The sequence below is a fragment of the Nylanderia fulva genome, unplaced genomic scaffold (genome assembly GCF_048542155.1).
Source record: "Nylanderia fulva isolate GAGA-0341 unplaced genomic scaffold, ASM4854215v1 Scaffold1, whole genome shotgun sequence".
NCBI classification, from domain to species: Eukaryota; Metazoa; Arthropoda; class Insecta; order Hymenoptera; family Formicidae; genus Nylanderia; species Nylanderia fulva.
In genome coordinates, this window is record NW_028189192.1 from 4,404,575 (window position 1) to 4,417,470 (window position 12,896).

General features: G+C 37.0%; 1 protein-coding gene across 4 annotated transcripts in view; it reads right to left on the reverse strand.

The window, feature by feature from the left end:
* Positions 1-12,896, reverse strand: part of LOC114928407 (zinc finger and BTB domain-containing protein 8A-like) — a 72,453-nt gene that overhangs the window by 24,389 nt on the left and 35,168 nt on the right. Inside the window, exon 5 of one of the 4 annotated variants that reach the window (XM_029299570.2) lies at positions 7-895. The exons of the other annotated variants lie outside the window; for them this stretch is intronic. Coding sequence (XP_029155403.1) covers positions 603-895 — 293 coding nt within the window. The 3' untranslated portion in view covers positions 7-602. Of the gene's footprint in view, positions 1-6; positions 896-12,896 lie in introns of those variants that run through there. 4 annotated transcript variants of the gene reach the window in all.

Genomic DNA, 12,896 nt, shown 5'->3' on the forward strand with positions numbered 1-12,896 from the left:
CTACGAAAGAAAAAAAAACAAAGAAAGAAAAAGAAAACTCAATCCTCACAGCTTCGACAAGTTAGCTACGACAAGCCCACTCCCAAGAAAAGTCACCGCACACTAAACTGTACACATCGCTGTATATTAATCTTCTCTGTTCTTTTTTTTTTTTGCCATTTTTTGCAATTTTTGTTTGTTAAAAAAGACCCCTATAGTAGAATTTCTCGATCCCTTAAGCGTAGAATCTACAAAAGATTTGGTGTTCGAGAAAGAAGAAAAGCCGAAATTGGCCGGCCCTTAATAATCTCCCCAATGACCGTAATTTCAGGATCGTATTTTCGCCGAATAACGCGAAATACCCTCCTGCGATTGCGGTCATTCGCGCGCTCTTGGTATAGCATGTTCTATCGTTTATATATATAATTCTTGGGGCGCGTATTATTACATATATATATTATATTTCAATATATATGTATATGCATATTTAAATATACATTTAACACATTGATATATTAAATATATATTTAAATATATATTAAATATATATCTCTCTCACATTCCCCTTTTTCTCTCTCTCTCTCTCTCTCTCTCACTCTCTCTCTCTCTTTCTTCCGGCGTCTTTAGGATAACGTGTTCATGGTGTCGTTGCTCGTTGAAAGCGCCAACGAGCCCGCCATAAAATCGTTAAGATCGATCTTTCTTGCTTCGGGGTGTTTAAATTTATAATGCGTGCGCAGGTTGTCGCTACGTGTGTACGTGGCACGACAGAGAGGACACTCAAACCTGCCGGGGAAGTGGACGTGGTAGTGGTTCCTGATGTGCGTCACGACCTTGCCGCACAGCTTGCACCTGTGAAGGTTGCAGCCGCCTGGCACCCGGTCAAAGGTCAGCCGCATGTGCCAGGCTTTTGAACCTGCAACATCAACACAAGACAAGTCACTTTCAGCTGTTGGTCTTCCAACACGAACTACGCGGCGAGCCACCCGGTCGCCGGCGGCTCGTTTCTTTCTCTTTCCCTCTCTCTTTCTCTCTCTTTTTTTATTTTTTCTTTTTTTATTTTTGGTCATGTTATTCCGATTACGTTACTGTTACTTTTATGCCGTTTCCGTGCCGCCTTCGCTTTTTGTGTATACTTTACTTGGATTTAAGCTCGTTTTTTTTTTGTTCTAGAGCGGCATTTCTCGAGGGTCGCCGGATCCTTGGATACTTGGGTAGGCATTCGACTCCGTGGATCCCGGAGGGTCTCGCGGATTCCAGGATCCTCGAATCCTCGAATCCTTCGGAGCAAAATTGTGGACACAGATCCCGGGTTGGGTCTTTGAATCTTTGGATTCTCGAATTCTTCGAGTCTGAGATCTCTAGATCATCGAGTCCTAGGATCTTGAGACATTCGATCTTTGGAATCTTGAACCTACAGATACTCGGCTTCTCGAATCCTCGGATTCTAAGATCCCCGAGGTCTTGAGTCCCCTGGGGTTCGTTGGACATTTAACTCCTCGCAGATGCGAACAAGATCTCTCTGTATCCTTGGATCCTCCGATCCTAATCTCACTCTCATTAATATCGCGCGTCTGTCGTCCCCGAATTTTTTTAGTCGCTTTTGCTTCCCTATGTCTCTACGTCTCTTTCCTTTCCCTTAAAAGTCCTTTTAAATCTTTTGCTAAAATGTACTGTGTACGTATACTATGTATATGTGTTATATATTTTGTACGCGCGTTAATCTTAATCGCTAGAGACAGACAGAACGAGAGACAAACATGTAACCGAATGTACAAATAATAAAAAAGAGAATAAAAACAAGCTTTCTATTCTTTTTGCTTTTGACACAAGCAAAAAATGACAATTGTATCAATACAATTTTGAAAAGTTGCCGCTTTTCGCAATCAAAAATTGATTGCATCGAAAAAAAAACTCGACAAAAAAAAATACGAAGCAATTTATAACACGTTTGAAATAAACACCCCGTACAATGGAATCGTTCATAAAATGACGTTATGACTTTTTTGCGATAAACAGAGAAAATATGAGGTTCTTGATTAAAAATCGATCGCTCGTTACCTCCGCGTTCCCCCGAGGCGCCGCTATTTTTTTTGCGAGTTATAAGATATAGTATCGTTTAAATAAATTTAAATAAATTGAGCCGCTGGGCTTCTCATCTTTCTCATACTTCGAATAACTTCGCTCGAGATACGCTCTTTGTACGCGCTTAATAATTCCGTATTTAAAAACATGGAATTTCGCTTTGTGAGAGACGCCAGCTCTTACGAGCTATTTTCGCAAATATCTACGATACGAAAAACGCGAGAACGTAACGAAAGAATAAATATTAAATCAAGCGGCGCTTCGAGGCAACGAGTTAAACGAATATCGTCACCGCTCTTCGCAACTAAAGTATCTACTAAAAATATTGCACAGTCTTCGTAATACAAACGACAACGGCTAATAATACTAAAAAAAAAAATACTCGAATTTTTATCATTACTGCCCAAACATTTCAACCGAAAAATTTGCCTCATAAAAAATTTTCATTTTCGTTTCTTGAATTTTATTCTCAAAAATCAAGTTTTATAATAATATAATCATGTTGAATATCGATTTATCTTTAAGATATGCAATTGTCGTTTGACATAAAGACAGATTAAAAAAAGATACTTAGGATACGTATCAAGCGACTTTTGTTAGAGAATTATATCGACAAAAATGTACATCGCGCGTCTTCAAACGAAGTGCAAAACACTTGTCTCTCGACGCGATTGAAATCGAGGTACACGGAAACGTGCGATCAAAGCGCAGACATGTAGTAAGTTCTCTTTAAACATCGATCAAACTCCAAACCAGTGCGATTAATCAAAGAAAAAGCGTAAGAATGGGCGTACATGTTTTGTGCGTAGGCAAAGCGAGCTGAGATCGTAAATGGGCTTTTTTTTCTCGTCCTCTTAGTATCGCGTATTCAAGAGTTTCACGAGTGTGCTCGATAATAATAAAAAAAAGTGCTACGAACGAAACAATTAATATGTCAATCTCGCAAGCAAAAAAAAAAAATCAACATTGACATTCGCTACTCAAGAAACTGACCGACTAATCGTGCATTATTTCCGTCTTATGCACGACGTGATTCTCAAAATTCCAAATGCGAGATCAGCATTCACAGACGTTTAAGTCTTCAACCGCGCTTTGTTCGAAGAAATGAAGCGGTGCGACGATATATGCGCTAATATGCCCGGGTCGGTCGAATTAATTATTGAAATATACAATACGCGAGACGACCGAAACAATTATACTCCCATATCCTAATGCACGGAGGAAATGAGGTCGTTATATTATTCAAAGACGCCAAATGGTTCTGTCTGTCTCGAGGCACTAGTGCCCGGCACCCGAAATCTCAAACGGAAGAGATGGATCCAAAACGTAAAATAGTCTGAGGGCCCCGCTCTCACTCAGCGCGCTTGCATACGCCTAAGTACGCACGCACGCACGCGTTGCGTGTATAAATCCGTTATAATGCTGTCGTGAAAACCCGCCGCCGCTGCCTACCGAGACGCACGGAACACCTCGTAATGTCAAATGACGAATTTCTGTCTTCAAAGCCGGTATTTCACAAAGCGTCTCTCTCTCTCGTGTGAATTTCCTTTGTTCGAGAACGCGCAATTCGCACACATAAGTGTTTTAATATAATAACTGACTTTAGAAAAATGAATGACAGATAATCACTTTCGCTAAATTTGCGTACATAGATTAGAGATAAATTTAATAAAATTTGCATTTCATGGATTCTTAAAAAAATATCTACATCCATGTCTATGTGCTATAATAAAGCTCACGTCAAAAAAATGATATGAGTTCCAGAGTCCATGGTATTACGTAAAATTACTTTAATTTATTTTTATGGAGAGAAACGCTGTGAATCGAAAGTGATTTACTCTTCGACAGACTCCCCGTGACAGGGAAATGACACTCGAGGTGCTCCATGATCTGGAAAAATGGAGTCCCTGAAAGTTCGCGCTCTCATTCGAACTGATCAATATTCGTTTTAATGCGCCTCGCTTAGCATATCCGGAATATCCGCGAACAATCATAATGGAAACATAGGAAGTGACAGAAAAAGTGCATATATGTCGATGATAAAATCTTATAAAAATTTATATTTATTTCCGATAAGAATAAAAATTTAATAGAGATTTAGCTACTATTTTTAAACATATTTATATTGAATAAATTATCAAATTTTTCAAGGTCCCTTGATTATAAAAATCTTTAAATTTTTTAAATTGTTTAAAAGGTTTAAAAAATTGAGATCCTTTTAAGAAAAGTAAAATAAAATTCAAGTCTTGCTAAGAAAATATTTTCTTCAAAGTTTTTAACAAAAAATAATATGCACCACTACACTTGCATAAATCATTTATAGAGATAAGACACCCATTTATTCTTGTCGAGTCGAGACCTCGGATTTCGAATAGACTATCTGAACTTTCGCAAGGACTCCATTCCAGATACCCCAAGCATGATATCGCGTGTTAACCCTTTGCAAACTGCCTTATTTTCACGATAGTTACCTGTCACGTGCTACTTTATTTTACCGCGATGTCAGCAATGTGAAGCAAAGCGCGTTTCAAAGTAAGAATACAAGGAACCACCAAAGAAGATAATTTTACGGTAATTCTCGCACAAATATATTCATCGCAACTCGCGTAAATTATCTACATAGAAAATCTTGCGTATTCTCCAAAAAATGTCAAAAATATGTTTAAAAAATTCTCATTCCACAATTATTATTAAAACTACTTTACTATAAACTCTCTATTATAATATTCTCTCTATATATATATTAATTATTATTTAGAAAATAATTACTGCATCACTGCGACAATAGAATAACAAAACTGAATCGCGTGTATTATATTTGCGCGAGTTACGATATGTTTTGGCGTAAATTTCCCAACGATTCTCCCGTACATGTGCAAGCGTCACCTTATGCAACTCTCGCGGAAAACGGCGGGTGCTACAAAGGGTTAAATTGCTGTTTGGCTCTTCATCGAGCCGATTGCCGTTGACGCTGCCGCGGTGTAACGTCATATCGATCGACTGCATTCACGCTAGCTTCCGTTCCCGATTAATGCGCGATTTAAATAATATTCGCGTGACGGCGCGGAGAAAGAAGGTGAAAGGTCACTCCGCTTCCGATCGATGAGAGGACCAAGAAAGGATTCGCTAACAAGAGAAGTAGGAGACAGGCGAGGAAGAGGAAAGAAAGCAGGCAAGTTAAAAACTTTCATCGTTTCGTTCGATTTTCAATGAAATCCGATCGTTCGCGCTTCCTCAGCGAAGGAATTTTTTTCTTTTCCACTTTTCCGGGAGTTTTCATGACGAGTACGCGGAATGCAGTCGCGGATACGACGCCCCGTCGACGCTGTAAAAAAGGCTTTGTACACTGTCGCTTTTTATTATACATATACACAAAGTTGAGAGCGATATATATATTTATATATATATGTGTGTGTGAGTACCTTTTCTCTCTTGTTAGTGGAGTAGCCTCGGTTAGATTCGGTTAGAATAGTGTTTTTCAACCCTTTCTGCGTGATAGAAGTGCCTTGAAACGCGCGAGAGATCGGCGAAATGCATCGCAAAGAGATTGCGCTTGCCGGAAGTCACATATCAGTAGCAGAGATTTTTGTGCAACAGATTTATATCTTATCATTTAATAAGATTATTTCTTATAATATTACTAGCTGATAAAACTTAATTATCAAATCATATTTCGAATTATATTTATGAAAAGTAAAATGTAAAAATTTAATCTTTGCTCCAAGAATTACTTGAATGTTGTTAATCTCAAACTTCCACGCGATCCTGCTATCGATATATCTCTTCCACAAAATTATGGTACATATTGATAGTCCCTTTGATCTTGATTTTTCAATAAGAGATACACATAATATGACAGATAAATAGATTCGCGACGAGATTATTTATTTTGCACAAGATAAATTGCGCTCTTTATAAATATCTTTCTCGAACACCTTGCGTTACTATTTGCTTGGGATTGGTTTCAATAAAAAAAAGAACATTGTGTGTATAAAAGATTGTAAGAAAATAACCAAAATTTTTTGTCCTTTATATTTGTCGCGAAAAATTTGTCACATGGAACGGAGGTTGAAAAACACCGGATTAGAATATGTCTCTTATGAAAAGAGCGGAGGTGTCAATTACGTTCCACGCAATCGCATAAAATTTAAGATCGATAAAGAGTAAAGAAAAAATATGAGAGGAGTATATTATATATAATACATATATATAACAAATATATAAAACATATTTATAAGGAAGGAGAAAATGTAAAGATAAAGAAAAGAGGATTGAAAATGACGAAGGCAAAGCACCTATGTATGTCGGGAAATGATAAAATCCAAGTAAACGAGAATCTGCTCTTTTTGCCTGAAGAATGTAAAATATGGTTCTCTCTCTTTCTTTTTCTTTTCGCACACGTTGCAACACGTGTTCCGTTATATGCAATCAAATAACAAAAAAATAGAGCGATCCTTTCGCTACGAGAACCACGAAGCATGCATCCTCTTTTTCTATTTTCTGGCAGAACCAAGAGAGTTTCCGAAAAATAATTAAATTTAAATATTATATTGCAATCAAATTATCAAATACGGCGCAAAAGCATATATCCGTAGTTCATAGGTTAGATTGAATAATCATTGTGTTTATTATATTTCACAAATCTCTTTTCTCGGTACAAAAATATTACAATATTTCATATTTGGTAACTTTGTTACCTTCATTTATATTCACTTAAATCTTAATATTTGTTGCGCGCGCCAAAAAACACTTTCCTGACATTTTGAATATGATAAGATTAAGTTAGCGATAATTTTGAAAATAAAATGAAAGTTTTCATTATTCTTAAAAATGCAAATAATTCAAAAAGCTAAAAAACCTAATCTTAAAGTTGTATCACTGAACTTTAAAATATTTAAAAAGACGAATTTCTCGATGAAAAGACATCAAGATTGATACTTTTCAATCCGTCATAAATTAAATAACAAAGTTTTGTTTGGCGCGCGCATACAAAAATCCTAATCTCTAAATACACAAACTATAGTTTTAAAAATTAATAAAATTAAATTCTTATGCTAATTGCATTAATCTACGTTGGCGCATAGGCAGGCGTTTCTTATGGCATATTTTTTTCTTATGAATGAGAGAAAAAGGGAAAGCTTTGAAAATAAGCGTGATGGTCAAAACGCAGTAGGCCCTAACAGCATCGTTATCGAAACGTACTTCCTTTTTTAAACATGTCGAAGCGGAAAATACGAAATCTAGCGTAGCGAAAAAAATAGCTGATTCGATGAAAATTGATCTATATGTGAACTCGTAGCATATACAAACAATTTTCCAAACTTTTCGATATCTACATTGTATATTTATTATTGACGATATGAAATTAATAGGTATATAGATGCACTTTTTAGATTTATCGCGAGATATTTATAATTCTCATCTACATGATTTTAAATATTCAATTTTTTTTGTAAACGTTTTGTTCATCGAACAAATTGAGATTCAACGAATAAAAAATCTAACGATTTAGAAAATCGTTAGTGCTTAAAATTCCTCCAGAGACTTCGACAATCGAATGATCAGATAAGATCCATCGATTCGTGTATCATGATATTCTCTGCATTTAATATAATCAAAGTAGCACAGTGGATATAAGAAACGATCCATTGAGAATTTATTTTCCAATTAGACTTTATTGGAAATTTATTTCTATTTAAATCTCGAGAAATTTTGCGAACAGCGAGAATTTTTCGCGTGATCAATGTCGCAAGATTGGAGTGAAAAAAAAAAGTATTTCAGCAAACTGAACATGCCATGCGCCGACAAGTAAATGTGCGCAGTAAACGTGTCCATAGGTAGCGTGACACTACGGATTATATTTTAGCATCGAGCAGAAGGAATCGATGTGCCGCCGACAATGCCAATATTTCTCCTCGCGAAATAGGATTATTCGTGCTGCGAAATTAACGTCCGGAAATAAAGTTTGATGGCACGAATCTTGATTTGACGCAACGATCTTGATTCACGACAATGACATTGACTGATAATGCTGGATTAATGTTTTTTGTCGACGTCATATTACGCGACGCTATGTTTTTCTACTTAATTTACGAGACTCGTGTAAGCTTATGCACGTAAAAAGGAACATAAATCGTCTTATTCTGACGTGTAAAAATCATATATTTGTAGATAAATAATGCTCTTTGGAGTGTTATAATTAATCAAAAGTTTTACGACGCTACGATTGAAAATCGTTGCGGAACTTTGGCTATGAAGGAATACTGATCGCGGATGGACGATTAAGTATACCGCGCCGAAAATAACTCCTCGAGGTCGTCGAAATAACTTTTACCACAAACGACATCACGTTTTCGACGTATGGCATCGATAACTTTTTGAACAAAAAATTCAGAAATATCAAACCACACGTTTCAAATCTATCTATTTATTCTTTCAAGTTTCATAGCGCATCAGCTGATTAGCCGTGAAATCAAACTCGAAATTTTCGCCTTACTTTGACGTTTCTAGCGCGAATATTTTGATGCATATCTCAGTATACTGACATCTACACTATTCCTTTTTCATGCAATTTATACTATATGCAGAAGATATGTAAAGGCGCGTATGCCAGACACGTGCCCGTATTTCTAAAAGCACGTGCGACTTTCTGATCTTCTTTGACAACTCATGTCGCATTCTGATATTTCTATGTAGAATTATAAAAAGAAAGAAACTTGAAGCTCTGAATAAAGTTATGCACGCTATAAAGTTTTTACTTCTGAGTTAATGTATTATAGCGAGAAATTGTTCAATGTCTAAGAAATAATTCTTAGAAACTTTAAAATAATATAAAAAAACTCTTCAATTCTCTTTATAAAAAAACACAATATAATAAATAATGTAAAAATAAACAATTAAAAATCTAATTTCATAATTTAAATAAAAGACTAAAGTATACCTAAAATAAAAAATTTAAATAAATAAATAAATAAGTTTAAAAAATTAAATGCTTGCAAAGATTGGTAGATAAATCTTAATTTGGTATAGCTCAGACTTCGATATTCCGCGTCGCGCAAATGAGAGTTCCATGTATTTTTCAAAAGAATATAAGGAAGTGAATACGAGAAACGCGGATCGGAGAAGACGAACGGCAACAATATATTAGAGTAACAAGCAAACGTCCGTTTGGTAGCGTGATTATTTCCGAGACTTCAAAACTGATCTTATCGAAGAAGTAACACAACCCTTACAATCACCGGCGAGGGCTCGCATGATGATTTATATCGGAATCGCGAGGCACGAAGCGTATTCAAAGCGTATTTTGCTCGGCGAAACTATGGTGGGCGTCGCACGGAAGTGGAGCCGATCGGAAGTGGAAGTATTCCTGTAAAACTTGCCAAGACAGAGACGAATGAGGCGGATGTGTGAAATCTACGTGTAGAAATTACAGGGTTCCATGTTATTTGTTCAAAGATGCGAACCGTCTTGTAAATGAAACGCCTATTTAGGTACTCGACTCTCCGAGCTAATATCAAGTGCAAGAGTCAACTCTATCTTGCATCATGTATTGATCGAGAGATAGAAAGTAAGAGATAGATAAGTGTACTTCTGTAAAAAAAAACGCGAAAGATTATATATCGGAGATTTATATGAATAAGGGAACCACTTAGAAGTCCCTCGAATCGCGTTCCAAAACTTTACGAGTGGGTGCTCTCTACGCGCGTTTCATGTACTCTCCGATGCTCGTTCAACGTCAATCTGAAATGTATGTTATCTCTGTAGCTAGGCCAGTTATTCTCAATAACCCCTCTATTTTCAACTTTCTCTTCGAGTTTATTCTAGTTAAAAAAAAAAAAAGATCTTACGATCCTTAACTAGTCGTCTGGTATATTTATGTTCAAATATGGTTCAAATGTACATCTATAAATAATGTACAGTTGAAGTAGAATAGAAAAATCGAAAGCGCGTTTTCATTGATTTTTCAATAGTCCAGAATATTTTCCGATATTATAGAATTTCTGCGATTATTTAAAACTTTATAAATTTAGAATTGCTGTCACCCTTTATTCGCAAGCACCCTTGGGCTCGAAGAGATTAAAGGGCGGAGAATACCGCGATCCAGCTGCCAGCGCTTCACTGTCTGACCACGGGACAACCCTCTTTCTCTAGTGAGACATCGCTGGCTGCAACGGAGATAGAGGAAACGAGAGAAAGAACGACAAAGAGAAAGAGAGAGAGTATAGTTTGTGTGATGGAGGCAGAGAGAAAAGGGAAGGACACGGTATAACGGAGGGGATGCTCGAGAAGATTTATTATGCAGAGGAGAGCGAGAGAAACGGACGGGCCCTTTCGAAGCTTAACACACTTTGTACCGGGCGTTGCACACGTAAGCTGTCTCTATTTTTCGGCCGGCAACGTTGATATACGCGCGAAGAGAGTATACACCGGCGGTTTATATACTGAATAATGCATCCGAATGCATGGCTTAGAGGGACTTTCATCTCTTCCTCTTATTACTCACAGATGGATAATACAGTTTATAAAATTACGAAGGAAAGGCAATGATGCAAATTTAATTTTAATCAACGATGCAAAAAGTCTCACGATAAATATTCTAAATATCTAAGTGGCCCAATCACGAATTAGAGGAATATAAATACTTAGATTATATTCTGAATAATGCATCCGAATGCATGCCTTAGAGAGACTTTCATCTCTTCCTCTTATTACTCACACAGACGGGGATAATAGTTTATAAAATCCCAAAGACAATGATGCAAATTTAATTTTAATCAACGATAGATAAATCCTTCATTAAAATTCTTATGATAAATATTCTAGATAGCTAAATAATTTAACCACGAATTCAAAAAGAATGTAAAACTTAGATTAGTATCCTAAAAATCGCTCATCTTAACAAAATCCAATCATTTTATGGATAAAAACCCGATATTCTCTCGTATACCGACATCGATCACTGTATTGCTGTGTCAGAAAGGGCCGTTAGAAAAGAGGGCTGCAGGAGGGGTAGAAACGACGAAACGTAGAGGATGACGAGGGAAGGGAGCAAGAAGAGAACAGAGGGTATTTCCCACCCTCCATTGTGTGCGCGTCTCTCTCTCCTCCCGGTACATTCAACCAAACTGCATATATGCCGAGAAGTGCGACCGCGTGATCTATGTACGTGGATTCAGCACGGCGGTCCATAAGGTACGGGTATATACTACTGTTACAGGATTTCGCGTCTCCCTAAGCGAGTGACGATCATATGGCCGATCCGCGTGGAACGGATTCGTCCGCGTCCCTCTTTCTTTCTTCTTTATTTTCTTTTGAAGCAGATGCCATCCTAAATTCACACGTGAAGAAGTATCTATCTTCTGCTACATCGCGTATATTTTTGTGTCGAAGGAGCTTTTCCTAAATCCCGAGAAGCTCAAAACCAAAAGAGAAGTCACGATTTTTATGTAGGAATAATATATCAGGTGCGTGAAAAATTTTCCCGATTCCCGACATAAATTAATTACGATTATTAATTTAAAAGATATCACGTGAAAATGCAGTGCAATCATGTCGAAAGATCTATTATACAATAGATTTAAATTATCTTTTATTTTCGTAATTATATTCTCACAAAGCAAAATTTCTATGAATATATAATTATTCATAATTCAATTATTCAATGAAATCGTTTATATCGTGGAATTTCAAAGAACGATGAAATTCCGTCGCGCACATTTTCGAGATGCGGTTGATTTCCGCGGAACTACTCATAAAGCCGAAACGTTGAAAGTTCATTTCAAATATTCCTGTCAGTAGATATAGCTATACAGCACTTTACCTAGGTCTTGTGGAATACCATGTCTATTCGAAGACAATACCGCAGCGTTCCCCGAACATGTAACCACTCACTAGGCATAAAGAGGGTTGATTGAGCTACTCGGAAACGGCGATAACAAGAACATCACGATGTATGCAAAGAGCATACTTCCTATGTCCAATCGAGCATTCAATATTGGCAGAATACAAAGATGCGCCTAGATGACAATAAGATATAAATGGACGCGTACGATTTTAAGAAATATTATTAAAAAAGAAATGCGCGAGCGACACAATTTACGGGTAGATTCCGTCACATTTTTTTATATACAATTATAATATAAGCAAAAATTGCTAAATATGAAATATATAAATAAAATAAAATTATAAAAAACTTTCTGTATCTAAAGCTATCTAAAGAAGAACGTCGTATAATTCGAACTGAGGATCTCATTGTTAAGTGGGGTTAATGGCTCGATCCGTCGATCGAGCTTCGCGAGATCGCATTAGAAGTTTCTGTTATTTCAACGAGTGAACTATCAAGGACCTATCGGCGGAAGGCGACTTCTCCTTCACTCGGCTAAGTCAACCACCAAGTTTAAAGTCAGCAGGTACGAACGTGTAAGAGAGAAACGAAAGCATCTCGTCGTGTTTTCGAGAAACGAAACTCTTTGCGCCCGGAAATACTGCTCGGTGATCCTATTATTGAGGACACTCTTTCCCACTATCATCTTCAACCACTGTCACATTCGGCCAACCGTGAGACGCGGTCGTGTAATAAGGAAGAGAAGATATGCTGATAAGGAGCTTATCGATGTTCTCGGGAAAGAACTTCGCGGCTCCGTGAATGAGTATCGCGCTTGTTCACCCATGCAGGAGAATATTAAACAATCGATGCATCTCGAGAGCAAAGAAAATCTATAATACGCCGTTTCGTCGGCGGAGCCGATCTTTGTTCAAGAATCGACAGAGGAATAAGGATCGGTAAAGAGAATAAATATCGACTGAAGGAGAGAGGTTCCGAGAAAGTGATT